At 26.1% G+C, this 18446-nt stretch overlaps 3 protein-coding genes across 4 annotated transcripts in view; 2 read left to right on the plus strand and 1 right to left on the minus strand.

Moving 5' to 3' along the window:
* LOC117170331 (RNA-binding motif protein, X chromosome-like) overlaps positions 1 to 18446 on the minus strand; it is a 61884-nt gene that overhangs the window by 2808 nt on the left and 40630 nt on the right. The window lies entirely within an intron of this gene.
* Positions 3320 to 7626, plus strand: LOC117170333 (farnesol dehydrogenase-like). Of its 2 annotated transcripts, XM_033357055.1 has the most exons (6): positions 3320 to 3555; positions 4684 to 4849; positions 4947 to 5073; positions 5937 to 6066; positions 7177 to 7376; positions 7513 to 7626. In XM_033357055.1, the coding sequence occupies exons 1-5, from the start codon at positions 3424 to 3426 to the stop codon at positions 7369 to 7371; spliced, it is 750 nt and encodes a 249-aa protein (XP_033212946.1). In that variant the 5' UTR covers positions 3320 to 3423; the 3' UTR covers positions 7372 to 7376; positions 7513 to 7626. The 2 variants fall into 2 exon arrangements, with proteins under 2 accessions (XP_033212946.1, XP_033212944.1); XM_033357053.1 differs by lacking the exon at positions 7513 to 7626 and having other exon boundaries at positions 7177 to 7450.
* On the plus strand, positions 9530 to 14024 carry LOC117170334 (prefoldin subunit 4). Its single transcript, XM_033357056.1, has 4 exons — positions 9530 to 9697; positions 9773 to 9877; positions 10033 to 10149; positions 13666 to 14024. The coding sequence occupies exons 1-4, from the start codon at positions 9659 to 9661 to the stop codon at positions 13816 to 13818; spliced, it is 414 nt and encodes a 137-aa protein (XP_033212947.1). The 5' UTR covers positions 9530 to 9658; the 3' UTR covers positions 13819 to 14024.

The following is an 18446-nucleotide window of genomic DNA, read 5'->3' on the forward strand; positions in this document are numbered from 1 at the left end:
TGGGGTGATTGCTAGAGAGATTGATCAGCAACCTGGGTCGGAGCAGTGTTGGGGAACGAACGTGTTATTTACTTAAATAGCACGAGAATTCTGGATCAATCTAAAAAATCTCTATCCCTTCCACACACTACTCCTTTCTCCTGCCGAGAGAGTCACGCCTACCCCGAAAGGAAAATGGCTTAATGGTGTAATAATATCTTAACGTAATCAAATATCCTAATATCGAGGTTAAAAAATTATTTTTTGCTCTCTGTGGAAAATTTGTTTTTCAATAGTAACTTTTCGAATTATCCTAATTTATTGCATTCAGGATCTTTGCATCAACCCAAATTGAGTAATTGATAAATTTAAGCAATTTCAGTAGAGCGTTGGTCGGCTGACATCGTTTACGCTCGGCTGCCCTCGGTCCAACACTAGGCTCGCTTACTAAGTCACTCACTAATATTCGAGAACGATCTTCCGAATTTGTCTTACTCCATAATACAAAAAATAGAAAGTGTCGTAGTATAATTCATATTCCTACAGACAATAGCAATTCCTCTTACAAATTTAGTCTTTTATCTTATTTTAGGTACTTATTACTTCTACTCTTTTTATATAATTTAATTATGTCTCTACTAATTTATCCTATCTAGGATTTTACTATAAAAAATACTACGACTTCGTATTATCAATAGGAAAATTACATATAAAAATAGCATAGCTTACGATTATTGCATTAAAATATACGAATTATCGCCTTGGTCCCTCGATTGTAACCTAATTTAGTTATTTTTCCAGTACAAAGTTTCTGAGTGTACTTACATTCTTTTGCATTTTATAGAAAATGGCATGCTTTACAGTTAATTACTGCACAATTAAAAAATATTTCTGGAATATCTTAGATTCTGCCCTTTCATATCTTGGATATTGTCAGTTAAAAACTTCTTTTTAATATCTACGGATGCTCTTCTTCAGCATATAGATTTCTGTCCCATAGTTAAATCGCTAAGATATTACCTATTAATATCTAGATAGTCTGTGCTAACATATATTTTTCTCCGTATAGTGGACATAGAATTGAGAATTGTAACAAAATTGACTGTACGTGAGACTAACCAAACATACCATTTAATCTGCTGATTAAATATGTGCAATTCATGCACAATTTCATCTATGATGGAAAAATTTAGATTGATAATTTTACCAAAGTTCCATTTAAATAGCGAAATAAGGGAGCGTTCACATATTCCCCCAATGTAACAGACCGTAACATTTCCCATGCCCCCTCCCACTCCCCCTAACCAACATATTTAAAAACCTAATACACATATAGAAACAAATAGAACAATGTCATGGTGTAACACTGGATGTTAAAAAACTTTTTTAGGCACAACTACTGAAATTACTTTAGAAAAAAGAAATATTCTCAGTTTCTTTTTAAACTTATACAAATATAAATTTTATAAGATTCATGACATAATTAGAAAATATATTTAAATACTTTAGTTATGTCAAAAAGAAATCTAGAAGATTTAAAACAAAATTTACTTTATGGGAATAAGAAAATATTAAGAAAAATTTTAACCTTATTAAAAGATATTCAGGAACTTTAGAAGTTTGGAAGAACTAAAAAATATTTGATAAATTTTAGAAAATGCTTCCATGTTTTAAAACATTTGAAATCTATTCAAAGCCTCTTAAATGCCTAAAATACTTTTAGCTAACTTGAATTTTTCTTAAAAATTTTAAAAAGGATGCAAAATGTAAGGCAAATTGCCTTAAAATCTTGCAAATTATCCTAGGAATTTTAAGAAAAATTGTTTATTTACTTGAAAGCTTTGAAAATTCTTGTAAAGCTTCTAAAGTTATAGTTTGAAATCTTTAAAAAAATCTGAATTTTAAAAAATCTTTTACAGTTTAAAATTCGTTTTCAATCTTCTAAATATTTCTTGAATTTACTCTATTTTTTGGATTTTTAATCTTAACAAATGAAAACATTTTTCTATAAAATCTTCTACTCTTTGTCGAAATTTAAGGAGGAAATCTTTTGGAATCTTTTCCAAATTTTCTCTGAAACTTAATTTAACAAAATAAAAAATCATGAAAAATCTTCCTATAAATCTTTAAAGAAAAATTTAATCCTTTCAGAATTTTTAACCTTCTATTATTTTTAGATTATTCAAATTTTTCGAACATTAAAAAAAATACGATTATAATTAATGTTTCAAAATAAAAAATAATTTTTCCTAGGAACCTACAGAATTTGTTTCATTTTCTTAAAACGTTACAAAATTCCTCAAATATCTTGTAAGTTTTTATTATTTTTAATCTTTCTAAAATTCTAAGTGTCTCTTACTCTTACTCAAATTTGTTCTAAAATCATGTATTGTGGCAACATTTTGCTGTAAAATCTGTTACACTCTTTTTCAAAGTTTCAGGAAATAATTTGAAATGTTTCGTATTCTTTTTCAATTTTCCTTTAGAATTCATTAATAAAAAATTCATTTGAAATTTTCTCATGAATCTTGAGAATATTTTTTTCCTTTTCTTGTCCTGCAAAATTGAGTATATCCATATTACTTCTCTACACATTTCGAGATCTTCAAAACTTGAAATTAAACCAATAAAATTTTTCCCAGAAATATTTTTAAAAATGTAATCTTAAAAACATGCAAAATTATTAAAAAGCTTCTAAATTTTTTTCCAACTCTTCGAAATAAGTCTTTCCGGCATAATTTAATTTTTCTTATCCGTTTGAAAACGCAAAAAAGTAGAGAAATTATAGTGGGGTAGCAAAATATTAAGAACAGGATTGGTTCCCAATATCAAACAACCATTTATAATTTAAATATTCTCTTCTATCAATAATTCGTAGAAACATTTAGAAATAAATTTTATGATGGAGTAAAATTATTCAATTGGAAAATTCAATATACAAAATTGATGTTACGGAAAATGGTTGTAGTGTCGCAACCAAGCAGGTTTTCGATAACAATGTGTTGGATATTTTCAAGGTATTTAGTAACATCGCAATTAAAAACGTTACGTACTCGAGTCAACAATACCCCCCCCCACACGCACACATATATATATATATATATATATATAAGAACGTAACGAAACAAGAACCCCCTTACCCCTTTTTTATGTTACGTTATATGCAGCGGCTCCCTAATGTAATCTGCGTTAAATTAAAGATTTGCAAGTCATTGGAATTGAACATTATCTCTCCCACTGATACGATATATCAGTGGTCTATCCCCACCAGATAATAGTGGAGGATGGACAGGAAAAATATAAATAAAATCCTTAAATAGCGCAGTTCTCCAGTGTATCGCAACGGCACCACAACAAATTATATATAGCATTTTTGTTTTTTATTTAAACAGTTAATTTTTAGAATCATAAATATTAATTTTAATTTTAATTTATTTAATAAAAATGGATCGCTGGGCTGGAAAAGTTGCTATAGTCACTGGTGCTTCTGCAGGCATAGGATTAGCAACAGTTGAGGCCTTAGTTCGAGAAGGAATGACTGTGGTAGGATTGGCTCGAAGAAAGCAAAAAATGGAGGTAAACATTTTTTTTCTAAAGGAATTAAGACAAATTCGAAAAAAATTTGGCACTAGACTAATATAGTGAAAAAAATATTGTGTTTCTTCAGTGTTTCGATATGGTACCGTTTTTAAATAATATACCCTCATATACTTTAATAAACATTATTTCATATTCACTGAGCGAGTCGATTGAAATTTTAAACAAAAATGACGAAAAATTTAATTTTGTTCATTTGTACCTGAAGTTACCAAAAAACAATGTTTATTTTTGTATTTGTTTATTAAACTAAGGAAGCACGTACCTATTTTTAGGTTTTAGACTGCAATTCTATTGTTTACAAATTAAAAATACGCGTCCTAGCGCAAGGTGGTTCTATGCTAAATATAATATTATTGCAGCTTGTATCTTTTTCCAAAAAAATATTTTTTTAAATACATTCTCAACGGAAACTTAATTTTCTTATTTTTAATATTTTTAGGATTAAAATAAAACTTACTCGCCAGATCTAAAAATTAATAATAGCAAATTTGTTCATCCGTTTTGGGTGGACAACTTTTGTCTTAATGTTTTTCATAACTTGTGTCGCTTGTCTAAAACTTTGATTTGTCACAACTTTTTCCTTATCACTTTGTTTCGTATCTTGTGTCGTTTGTCCAGAAATTTACTTTTTTCATTCTTAATGTTGTCTTTAAGAAAAAAATGTTTTCTTATTTTCTTTTCGTCTAAGACCGAACGTCAAATTAAATAAAAATTGAATCAATTTGAAAAATACAGAACATTCCATTGACTTCAGTTAAACTGTTGCGATTTTAGGGTATGTTAAGGAAAATGAGAAGAATTCGATAACACTAATACAAATTCAAGGCGAATTTAAAAAAATCAATTTAATTGGTAACAATTCAAAAATACTGAAAATTCATTGAATTCAGTAAATTTTAAATAAGTTTAAAAAAACAAGGTTAGCGCAGCCCTGATTATTATTATTGATAGTTACTAAAAGTGTTTCTTACAGGAATTCCCTGATTTTTGCCATTTTTTTTTTTTCAAAATTTCCTGACTTTTTCGTAATTTCCAGTTTCCAGGTTTTCCCTGAACAGCGGCCTGCCTGTTATTAAAATATGTTTAACAAATTTTTAATTTCAGGATCATATGAAAACGTTTAAAGGGAAAAGAAAATTCTATGCCCTCGAATGTGACATTTCAAAGGAAGAAAATGTTACTCAGACATTTCAATGGGTAAAGAAAAATTTAGGTAGTGTCCACGTTCTTGTGAACAACGCTGGGGTTCTATTGTCCGGAAAAATTATAGGTACAATTATGATTATATTCAATAAAACTTCAGCTTGATGAATAAACGTGATGAATTTCTAAAAATTCACAATAATGTGTCTTACAAAAATTTTTAGATACAAACAAAGAAGTCTGGGATAAAGTCGTTGGTGTGAATATTATGGGATTATTATGTTGTACTCAGCAAGCATTGAAAATGATGAAAGAGTCTGGCGAAGAAGGTCACATAATAAATATCAATAGGTTGGTCTATTTTTATTGAAGGTCCCTCAATCAATTGAGGACATTCATGGTGCTACAGTCGTTTTCCCTTATCAGCGGGGCCCCTCTATACTTAATGAAGAATAAAATTCGACAATATTTTTTTATTTTTTTAATTCAAATAATCGGTCCTTTTCAGAGTCACGAAATATTTTACACCAATATAAAATAGTTGCTTTGCTAAAAAGATGTCAAATATTGTCAATAGTGGCGTAAGTCCGAAGCCTGCAAGTTACAATGTTCGGAATTTTCAGATACAATATATTACAGAAAATTCTGCAATTGTCACTCAATTTTCCTACATGTATCCTCATTTTGCCACATTTATTGACATTTTCTGAATCTTATAACATACAAGTTCTGAACATGTTCGATAAAATTGAGACAAAATTTTCAAGGTGTGCACTTATTCTTATTTTTATTATATTAGGGCAAGTAGTAACATATTACTGGGATTGCCAAAATCCATATATTTCGAATATAATATTACTAAATTACTAATTATAAAAAAAATGTGATGTTTAGTACTGTATTCCTCATTACGGCTCAGTCTGGATGGTGGTCCCTCAGCTGCGCGAGGAAAAGTTTGGTAGCAGGGGTTACACGTTTCTTAATTAATTATAAATTTAAAAAGTAAAAGTCCCTGTGCTGCGAATTTTAAAAATCATTTAAAGGGAAATTGTATTCCCTAATAACTTATAATCAGTCAGAGGCGTGAACAATTTAAAACAGAATTAGTACTACTACATCCGGTTTGTAAATAATTACATAGTCCTCAACTTTTAGCAAAGACCTATACATTTAAAAAAACGAAATCGAAAATAAAATGGGAATATCTATTTCAGTATCGTTGGGCATAGAATAATAAGAAATTCGAGTATGAGCTCGAATATTTATTCTGCAACGAAACATGCAGTTACTGCAATAACGTCAACTTTAGAAGTGGAGTTACTTGGAAGTAAAATAAGATCAACGGTATGCATGCACTCTTATTCATTAACAGGCCTCACAGTCCCTATAAAATAAAAATTGGGGGGACATTTTTTTACCATTTAAAAAATGGGTATATATAAGTTTCTTTTTTAAATTAATTATTTAGCTAGCTTTGAAAAATCCTTTAAGAAGCTCAAGATTTGATACTAATAAAAATAAATTTAAAAAATGAAGAAAAGTTGAAAGAATAAAAAATAGACGAATGGCATAATTATAAAATTATCATCTTTGAGTTTATTTTTCCCAGCTTTTTTTGTTTTTCTTTTCTACTGTATTTCTATCACTAAAAAATTTTTTAAGTATTCAACAAATTTTTTGGACATATCACTCAGAAAAAAGATTCTTTGATTCAAAGGAAACTTCTTTGAATTAAATACAAATATTCATTGGTACTCAGTCATTTAAGAGTTTCTTTTAACTCAAAGAAAATGCATTTGAATCAGAGAAAATTTTTTTGTACAAATAAATATTTTTTTGTTACAATGAAAATTGTTCATCAATTTAAAATGATTTTCTTAATTTAAATGTTATTTTTTGTTAGTTGGAAAAAATTCTGTTGAAGGAACGGTTTCTTGAATTCAAGGCGAATATTTTTCTGAGTGTGGATAACGTATGATAAGCTAAGTACATAAGTACATAAGATCATTTTTAAATACAAGAAAATGACTTTGATAAGAACTTGCTGTTGTTCTAGTTTTTATGAGTGACTTAGACATAAATTTAATCTAAAGTATTCAATAAATAAAACTTTCTCAAGTATTCAAAAGAATTTTCCAAAATGATTATTTAGAAAACCTGAAACCTTTTTGTTTTTATTTCCGTAAGACTTGCAAAGTTTTCTCTAGGGTATTTTTATCTGCAGAAACGAGTCAACAGAAAGCTTTAGGGAACACATCTGAATACAGAATACAGCAGGAGATATAGGTACCAGTGAGGCCTGCATTAATATACTTGTTATTCTTTAAGTTTCTAATACCTTCACTGATTTAAAAATATAAAATTTCCATTTTCAGTGACATCACAATGTAATAAGTTAGAACTATTATATCATTTTCAATAAAAGTGTTTAATTTTATCTACCTTTCTATACAGAGCATCAGCCCAGGATTAGTGCAAACTGACATTTTTTCAGCAAATTTAAAAAATGCGGATTTCTTGGGGAAGATCGAGAATTTACCTGCTCTAAAATCTGAGGATGTAGCAGACGCAATACTTTATGTTTTGGGAACTCCAACACGTGTTCAAATTACTGAATTGACAATCAGACCACTCGGTGAACAATTCTAAATATAGTAAATATTTATTGTTTTAACATTTCGAAACATATCTCTTAGTTTATAATAAAAAAATTATCAAAATTTTGAAATTCCCTGACTTTTCACTGATCAATCTTTTATTTTCCCTGACCATTATAAATTTGTCTTTCAGATATAAAAACAACTTTACACCTATGAGAGCAATAATGTTAATATAAAAAAAAATTTGTTTCAAAGTACATCCTAAAGATTTTTACTGGCAAGAGTCAAACTGAATTTTGTAAGCATAGAGGTATTGCAGTTTCAACAAAATAATAACTTTCAATCAAATAGTTGTTTTTTATACCAAAAAGTTAAATTTAAAACCTAAAAAGACGAATTTTCAACAAAATTAATGAATTTTGCAACAAGAAGTTCAGTTTTCTATCTTAGATCAAATAAAGAAAAAAATTCTTCCGAAATGTTTAATTTTAAATATACATTTTTAACAAAAAATGTATTTTTCAACAAAATCGTTGAATTTTAAAGCAAAAAAGAACTCGAAACTTCTACAAAAATTTCGTTATTTTCAACTCTAAAATATTTATTTTATATCAAAATAATAGGATTTTAAGCCCAACAAGACGATATATAAACAAAATAAATGAATTCTCATCTAAAAAAATATACATTTCCAAGAAAAAATGGAAGTTACATTTTCAGAGAACGAAATGAATTTTTAACAAACAAAAAAAATAATTTGCAACCAAACTAACAAATTCGACGAATAAAAGAGCAATATTCAAGATAACAGTTTCATTTTCAACCAAACAAATAAATGTTTAACCGAAAAGGTCAATTTTCAACTAATGATGTTATTTTTCTACAAAGCAAATTAAATTTTAATAAAATACATGCATTTTCAACAATAAAATGGAATTTTTCAACCATAAAAATAAATTGTCCACCAAATAGATTAATCAAACACTAAGAAGATAAATATTCTACCACAAAAGATGAATTTTCATGCCGATAGTGGAATTTTAATTTACAACTACAGAACATACATTTTTAACCGAAAAATAGAATATTCTACCAAATAATAATATAATAATAATATTCCACCAAATAGTTGATTTTTCTATCAAAAGATTAAAAATTAAAACTAAAAATGACGAATTTTTGAACAAAATACAAGAATTTTGAAACAAGAAGTTGATTTTTCAATGCAAAAATACATTTTGAATTCTACAAAACAGTTGACTTTTCAAGTTCAAAATATACATTTTTCAGAAAGAAAAAAAAATTCCAATAAAATGGTTGAATTTTAAACAAAATTAGGAAAACATTCTACGATTAATGTTTAATTTCTACGCAAAAATATGTATTATCTGTCAAAATAATTGAATCTTTAACTAAATGAAGAATTTTTAACAAAATAAAGGAATTTCTCGACTAAAAATGATACACTTTTAAGCAAATAAAATAATGAATATCTAATAAAATAAATGAATTTAAACCCCCAATGTTGAATTTTCCACGGCAAAAGACCAATTTTCAACTAAAAACTTGAATTTTCAACTAAAAAAGGCAAAATTTCAAACAAATATTCCAATTATGAAATTTAGAAAAAATTGTATTAAGTTTAAACGAAAAAATCGAGTTTTCAAACAAAATATTAATATTAACTTAAATTTCAGTTTACTGAAAACTTCCTGACCTTTTCAGGTTTTTCATGACATTCCCTTACCAGTTTCCCTGATCCTCAGTAACTTAACTGCAGTGTTTTTAGCCATTAAACTTGCACCAGTGTATCTTAAATAAGAGAAAATCTATTTACAGGAGCGATATCGATAAGGTAGAAAACTCTTACGTATTCTTATGAATTCTCATTTTAAAATTCTCCTATACTAAATAAATATTTTGCTGGAAATAATTAATTTTCTTATTTCATTGCTCCTATTTTCCTACTTTCGTTTTGTATTTAACTTTATACGAAAAATTTCAAAAATCAGATTCCTTTACGAACTGCTGAAAAATAACCAAAATAATAGGTTTGAATTCTTTTAAAAAGTTAACAAAAGCCAAAATTTTGAATTTTGATTTCCATGGATAACCACGTGAATATGTGGATTCATCCAACAAAGATTATAAATACACCAGAAAAAAGTTCAAATTATTATAGTATATTTCTAACGGTTGGTACCACTGACGTTGACAATATTGGACAGAAATCAGTAATTTGATGTCATGATCCACGCGCTCTTCCAAAAATAGCGTGAACTGTAATCGTTTATATATATATATATATATATTTATTTAAATAATATAATTTTACAATGGCTGGTGGTAAAAATACTCAAGCAGGATTTCAACCGGTACGTTTATTTCTATAGATACTTAATTAAACACTTACATTATGTTCTTACAGTTTTATATATCCTAATTTACAGGATTCCGATGTTCATATCACGTTTGAAGATCAACAAAAAATCAATAAATTTGCAAGACAAAATGCAAAAATGGAAGATTATAAAGAAGAGCTAAAAGTTAAACAGGTATGTAACACATCATTTCTTCAACTTAACCTACAAATGCATGACACGCTGTTACGCCGATGTGTACATTTGTGTACAATAAATTAAAACTTATCAATATTAATGATGAAAAAACATTAATAAATGTCTAATAACAAATAATTTTTAATTTCCAGGGTGATTTACAAAATTTGGAAGATGCTGTCGACGAATTAGCTCTTTTAGACGATGATGTTAAAATACCGTACCAATTCGGAGAAGTGTTTATTACCCAAGATCTTGAAAAAACTCAGGTAATTTTATCAAAATCACACAAAGGATTTTTTTTCAATTTTTTTAATCTGTCAAAGAACATCCATAAATTAGGTGACAACTTTTTTTGAGGGGGGGGGGGGCTGATACTGTTGCGTAATATATTTTTTTAATCGATATCAAATCCATCTAACCAAAATTAGAGTAAAACATTCATATATATTAACTACAATAAAAGATTATAATAATTTTGTAAAGACTAATACTTTTATTTACATTACAGTGCATACATTTTGATTTTTTCCATCATTCTATAAAAATACAATATTTATGAAAACCAAATTTTTGGCATTTTTGGAAATTTCTACTGCCCGAAAATTCATGCCACATTTTATAATTTTATCGGGTAAAATATTTTAAAAGAACCCAAATTAATTTTTTAAAGGATTTTTAAGGAATTTCACGGGATTTTATCAGGTTTCCAAGGATTTCAGAATTTTAATAAAATTGCCAGGTTTTCAAATCATAATTTCATAGGACTTACAATATTTCAAAGAATGTCGTCAGATTTCATGTGAATTCACGAGATTTCAAGGAATTTTATAATATTTTAATGAGATTTCAAAAGAATTTATTAACAAGAATTTTATTTACTGTTATCTTTTATATAAATAATATATCATTTTTTAAAATTTCTTTGGTTAAAAATTGAACTTTCATCTTGAAAATTCCTCTTTTATTCGTCGAATTTGTTTTGTTTTGTTGAAAATTATTTATTTTATTTATTGAAAATTCATTTATTTGGTTAAAACCTCGTTTTGTTGGGTTTCAAATCCTATTATTTTGGTATAAATACATAGTTTAGAGTTAAAAATAACGAAATTATTGTAGAAATTTCGTGTTTCTTTTTTGCTTCAAAATTCAACGATTTTCTTAAAAATTACATTATTTATTTATTTTATTTTTCAACTGTGATATTTGAAAAAATTTTAATTTTTTAAAGTTGGTGGATTTCAAAGCAATTCATAAGATTTCAGGTTATTCTGAAATATTCCAAGGAATTTCAATAAATATCATGAATTTGAAAATATTCGAAAGGATTTAATTATTATGATTAAATAATTATTGTTTAATCATAATAATTATATCCTTTCGAATATCTTCAAATTCTTCAAATCAATTGAAAATCCTTGGAATCTTTTAGAATATCCTGAAATCGTTCGCATTATTTTATTTTTAAATATTCCAAAGATATTTTAAGATCTTTAAAAAAAATTTAAGGGATCTCAAAAGAAATGAAATAATTTAGAGTATTTAAAAAAATTTCAAGACATTTTCAAAATACTTTAAAAATTTGCATGCGGTTCTAAATAATTTAGGAAGATTTAGAAAGATTTTATAGGACCTATAAAATTTCAGGATATTTTAAATGATTCTAAGGGATTTTCAAGGGGCTTCTATGAAATTTATAATAATTGCAATGATTTCAAGGGACTTTATAATATTTTAACGAAATTTCAAAGAACTTATTCACAAGAGTTAAGGCCTTTCAAAGGTTTGGAGCGATTTTCAATATTTCAAAGTATTTCCAAATATTAAAAAAAATTGAGCCATTTGAAAGAATTAAACATATTGTAGAACATTTAAAAGACTTGAAGAATTTATTATAAACTCTATTAAATTTTCGAGAAATATTTTTGAACTTATTTAACTTCACGCGATAACAAGAGATTTTATAATATTTTAATACAATTTCAATGTATTTATTCACAAGAATTGAGGTATTTAAAAGTATTTGGAAGATTTTAAGAAATTTAAAAGATTTTAAGATACTCTAAAAGATTACAAGGCACTCCAATACATTTCAAGAATTTGAAGAGATTTTAAACGATTTTAGGGTATCTTAAAAGATTAAAATTGATATTAAAAAGCTTTAAGAAATTCCATGGGATTTTAAAAAAAATTAAACAAATTTTAAGGAATATCATCGAATTCAGTTAACTTCAAGTGATTCCATGAGATTGTATACTATTTTAATGAAATTTCAGCGTATTTATTCATAAGAATTGAGTTATTTAAAAGCATTTTGAAGATTTGAAGAGATTTTCAATATTTCAAGGTATTTCCAGATTTAAAAAAATGTTAAACATTTTAAAGAATTTTTTAAATTCTAGGAAATTTTAAAAGATTGCAAGGAAATTTAATACTCTTCAAGATATTTCAAAGGATTTAAAAGATTTTAAGGCATTTCAAAAGATTTAAAGGGATTTTCAATATTTCAAGTTATTTTCAAAAATTTAAGAAAATTCGAAACATTAAAACGAATTATAAAAATGGTACATTTCAAATGATTTCAAGGAACTTCCATAATTTTCAAGACATTCCGAAGGATTCTAAAAATTGTAATATATTTTATATGATTCTAATAAATTTTAAAGAGCTTAAAAAAATTCCAAGGAATTTTCAAAAGATCTTAACAAATTTTAAGGAATATCATCAAATTTCAAGAAATTTTATAATATCTTTATAAAATTTCAAAGAATTTTGTTTTTAAGAGTTGAGGTATTCCAAACAGTTTATTTTCAAGAATTGAAAATTTTTTCAGAATAATTAAAGGAATTTCAATCATTTTCACGAACTTTCAAAGGATTTGAAAGATTTTAGATTATGTTAAAAGATTCCAGTGAATTTTAATTACCTTAAAAAAAGTCTGAAGAACTTTCAAAAGATGCAAATAAATTTTAAGAAATATTGAATTCATTTAACTTCAAGGAATTTTATAAATTTTAATAAAATTTCAAAGAATTTATTCACTAAAATTGAGGTATGTCAAAGATTTGACAAAATATAAGATTTTCGGAAGTAGAAATACATAAAATCTTTAGTAAAGTCTTTCAAGTTGTTAAATAATTGTTAAAAATATAAACTTAAGTGAATTGATAAAAAATTTGTAAAAAATTCATATCTCGTTTTATATTAAATTTCACAAACGTCTATTATGATCGCAAAAATTATTTACGATGCCGAGAAATCTATAAACATGCATCATTGATATTAAATCATTAGAGATTTGCACTAATAATTTAAAAAATTGTAAAAAAAAAAATAAGTTTTTGATTTTTTTTTTTTAACTGGATGACCCAGGTTTTTTACTTTCCCGAGTTTTTGCAGCATGCTCCATATTGTTTTGTCTTTTTTTTTCATTTTAATAACTTTCAAGTATTTCGTAATTCGGGATTAATCTAGAATTGCCGTGCTGCTTATTCAAATAACACCTTCATTCCGCAAAACCGTTCCGACAGACATCTCTGATAAATCACTCTAGCAATCACTCTAGGCGAAAAGTTTCAAAAAGTCTCCATATAACTAAATTGTATTTAATAAGAAATGACTGAAAATATTCGGAAAAATTACGTGGGCGTCAAAATTCCTTTCTTACGAATTTTTACAAGCTCAAAAATGTGTGTTACGTAATTTAAGGATGGCCACATTACGCAATTAACATTCTTCTCATAAGTATTCTATGTTCCTAGCACATTTTCGTATTTATTTTCCAGAAATCCTTGGAGGAAGCTAAAAAGAAAAAACAAGCAGAAATATCGTGTTTGGAGGGTAAATGTGCTGACCTGAAGGAAACAATGAACGATTTAAAAGCACAACTGTATGCTAAATTTGGAAGTCACATAAATCTAGAGGCAGAAGAAGATTAAATTTAAGAATTGTCTTTCAAGGATTTGCAATAAAACAGCCTGATTACCAATACGCTTTTATACATTTAAATGAATGAGAATTCTTATGTAAATTTATCATTTTCACTAAATAGTAATACTGATGATGAATTTATCATATTTTTTAACCATAATTTCAGTCGTTACGTAGGTTCAAAATACTTTAATAAATAACACTTCACGAAAAATATATTATACATTTTTTCCCCACTCAATTATATTATAATTTTTATGAATAATACCTAAGAATTTCCGTTTTCTGTATTCAACAAAAGGAGAGAATTCTAATTCAAGATGTCAAAAAAGAATTAATCTGATTTGCATTGTTAAAGGATGATTATACAAAGCACTAATCATTCAAATAATTTCGTATCTAAGTTACAAAAAAACTGTCACTTAACATAATTTGCGCATTTTGTAATTCTTGAAAGTTCACAACTAGAAATTATACAATTTGTAAAGTGTTAAAATAATTAAACTTTAAAAGTTTACAATATTTATCGCATTATTTAAAACTCTGCAATTTGTAATGATGAAACTAACAATTACTTTTGATTTGACAAAATTACATCTTTTAGTAAAAAAAAAATCCTATCCATTCTTTTTAAATGTCACTTGATACTACATATGATACTTATTCACAATATATATTTTTAGATTGATTTTTAGAGGTTGGGAATTTTAAATTTCAATATATTGTTGTTTCAAATTCAAATACGCAACATTTTAGGACCGTTTCGCTATTCAATATTTCGAAATTTTATATTAAAGGCCTTCATAGTCAGTTTTGAATTTAATAATTTTGGATGTAAATATAAAGCAATTTTTGATTACAAAGCATGAAACTGTACATTTTCAAAAAATAAAATCATATAACAATAAAACAGTAATTTCAAATTGAAAAATATTTTATATTCGAAAATTTCTAGAATGAATGATAATTCTAAAGAAGATTTAAAATAAAAAAATTACAAATTGAGTTTAAAATAAAAAACGATGAAAATTAATTTATCTGAAATTGATGCATCAGTAAAAGGGCACTTTCGGTAATTGTAAGTGGTTACAATTTTAGATTTCTGAATTTTTATTAACAACACTAAATTTTTAATTTTTTCCTTCTTTAGGTTTTAATTTTCAATTAAAATTGAATTGGGTAAGTGTTACAAATTATTATTATTTTTTTAACGTTTCCCATTTAAAAGTACTGTATATTTCGAAAGGTTTTTAATTTAATTTATTTTCATTTTAGAAAACGTCTTCTAATCAGTTTTAATGCTGACTTGTAATTTTATTATCTAATGACAATTTAAAATTCTAGAATATAAGAAGCTTGGCATTTGAAAGATTCAATTTAGTTTTCAATATTAAATTGTCAAATTTTAATCGCTTTGAATTTAAATTATTCAAATTTGAAAGTCTTCAATCTTTAATTATTTATTTTGAACGCTTTTAATTATAAAGAATACAATTTCAATTATTCCTAATTTTAAACTGTCCAGTTTCCAAAATTTGATTCTTAAATATACAATTTTTAATGTTTTGACATTGTCATATTTTTCAGATTTTAATCTAAGATCATTCTAATTTCGTGACTCTCCAAATCAAATTACAACTCTTTAATTTTTAGCGCTTCGACTTAGAAATTGTACAAGTCAACCCCTTTTTCTAATTGAATTGTCCAAGATCATTGGTATATTATTTTAAAATTCAAGAGCTTGCAATTCGAAATTATTCATTATTAACTATTATTTTGAAAATATTTAAAACCTTATATTCAAAAATTGTTTTAATAATGGATTTTTAAATTGGCATATTTTCATGTTAATAAATAGAAACTCAAAGGCAGGAACGCGTGATTTGCGCGTGTCCATTTGCTGCTGGTGTGCAATAAAGCGATTATCTGTACTTTCTTTATTAGACATAACAATTTCATTATCTCTCTTATTATATGATTTAAAAATCAATTAATTTCTTGCAAAAGGTTTGCTAACTTTTATCGACTTTCGCAATTTATAATATATGTGAAAAAACCGTGGGTTTCGCAAAGAAAGTTAATTTTTTTATAAATCAGGAGAAATACGAATATTCAGCGGGAGAACCGGGAAAAAGCCGGGAGACGAAAATTAAAAAAAAAAGTGGCCACCCTGATAATTAACCAGAGTGGTCACAAAATTACATTTTCAAAAATTCCCTGGCGTTTCCCTGACTAATTTTTCATTTTGCCTGACTACTAATACTGAAATATAAAAATTTTAATATTGAATCTTTTATAAAAGTGAAAATGTGACTAATTTATAACTCAAAATGTAACTATTAAACATTAGACACAGTGAAATTAATAAAGATTGAAAATAAAAGATTTAATTAATTGAAGATGAATTAAACAAAAGCATGACAAAATCCAACGTGAATTTCAAATGAAAATAACAAATATTTGAAAATCTCTTTAAATCTTTGAAACCTATGAAATTCCTCACTTGTGAATAAATTCTTTGAGAACCGTTAAAATATGATAAAATACGGTGAAATTCTATTAAAATTGATTCTATTTCCTGGAAGCCAGAAGAATTTGCTAAAATACCTCGAAAGCTTTTAAAATCGTTTCACATCTTGCAAAAGTCTAGGAAATTCTTTACAGCCCACGAAAATTCGTCCGACTCTCATAAAATTATTCAAATCCTTCGAAATCCCTTCAATTTTTTTAACGCTTCAAAATTAGCTTTCAAACCTTTTAAAATACCCAAACATATTGCAGAGTCCTTTGAAATCACATTACGTTACTGAAATCCATTCAAAATTCCTTTAAATAACCTACCAAATTTAAAAACTTTTTAAATCCCTTGAAACTTTTAAAAGCACTTTAAAATTACCTGTAAGTTTTAAAAATGGCACAAATTCTTGGGAATACATACCCTCAAATTACTGAAATATATTGAAAATTATTTGAGATCTTTTAAAATACGCTAAAATATTTTAAAGCTCTTAAAATCTCAAAATTTTTTGACATCGTTTAAAACTCAAAAATTCCTTGTAATTTTTCAAAATACACCAAAATCTTTAAAATTATTAAAATCTGTTACAACTTCCATGTAATTAAAAAAAATACCATATATTCTGTAAACCCCCTTCAAATTATGGAAATCAATTAAAAATTACCTGGAATCTTTTAAAATACTCTAAAATATTTCAAATCCTTTGGCATCTTTCGAAAATCCTTTGGAATCTCTTGGGATTATTGAAATGTTTAAAATTCATTGGAATCTTCTAAAATACCCTTAAATGTTGCTAATCCGTTTAAAACTTTTTGAAAAATCCTTAAAACTTTATAAGTCACTTCAAAAACCCTTGCAATTTTTAAAAAAGTACCATAAATTCTGTGAAATCCTTTCAAGTTATCGAAATGTATTAAAAATTCCTTGAAATTACTTGCACTTTTTAAAAATACCCTAAAATATTTGGAATATCTTAAAGTTATTGAAACCTATTAAAAATTCTTTGGTTACTTTTTTAAATGCCCTAAAATATCTCAAATTTTTTGAAATCTTTCGAAATACTTTGAAACACTTTGAAACTTTTTAAAGTACTTCAAAATTTCTTGGAATTTCTTGAAAATACCCAAAGATATTTTATATCCTTTGGAATTATTTAAATCTATTACAAATTCCTTGGAATATTTTCAAATACCCTAAAATATTTCAAAGCTTTTGAAATTCTTGCAAGTTAACCCTCTACCGCCCACAGTGACATATATGTAACGTTTGGAAGACTTGAGTTTTTTTAAATATGACTTTGAGACGAACAGCAATTTTTAACGCAAGGATTTACATGAAAGTCAGGACGGTAATGAGCTAGAATTTTAGTTTTGTATACACTCCGCCATATGAATAATATGCCTAAATATCTCAAAATTCAGAAAAAAAAGAAAGTTTTAAGGGCGGCAGAGGATTCATGAAATATGCCTTGGAATCTTTTAAAATGCCCTAAAATGTTTCAAATAATCCAAAATCTGTTAAAATCTCTTAAAATTTTTTAATTCTCTTGAAAAATCCTTGAATTTAGTTAAAATATAAAAAAAGGAAAAATCTCTTGCAATCCCTTGAAGTTTTTAAACCACTTTAAAATTCCCTGGAATACCTCCACGTCATAGAATTCTAACCAAAAGTAATTCGAATCTTTTAATATAATTTAAAATATTTAAAATATTTAAAATGCTTTGAAATCTTTCGAAACCTTTTAAAAATTTAAAAAAGCTTTTGAAAATTTCTTGAAATTATTGAAATGTATTACAAATTACTTGGAATCTTAAAATAACCTAAAAAATTGAAAATCCATTGAAAACATTTAAAATCCCTTGAAGCGTGTTAAAACTCTTCAAAATTCCTTGAAAAGTTTCAAAATCCTCTAAAATCCCTTCCAATAATTGAAATATATTAAACATTCCTTAAAGTCATTAAAATTCCTCAATTCTTTTTAAATCTTTAGACATTTTCTTAAACTATTTAAAACTCTTGAAATTTCTAAAAATATCCTAAAATATATCAAATTCTTTAAAATTATTTAAATCTATTACAAATTCCTTGGAATATTTTAAAATGCCCTAAAATATTTCA

This window comes from Belonocnema kinseyi, chromosome 3 (genome assembly GCF_010883055.1).
Source record: "Belonocnema kinseyi isolate 2016_QV_RU_SX_M_011 chromosome 3, B_treatae_v1, whole genome shotgun sequence".
NCBI lineage: Eukaryota > Metazoa > Arthropoda > Insecta > Hymenoptera > Cynipidae > Belonocnema > Belonocnema kinseyi.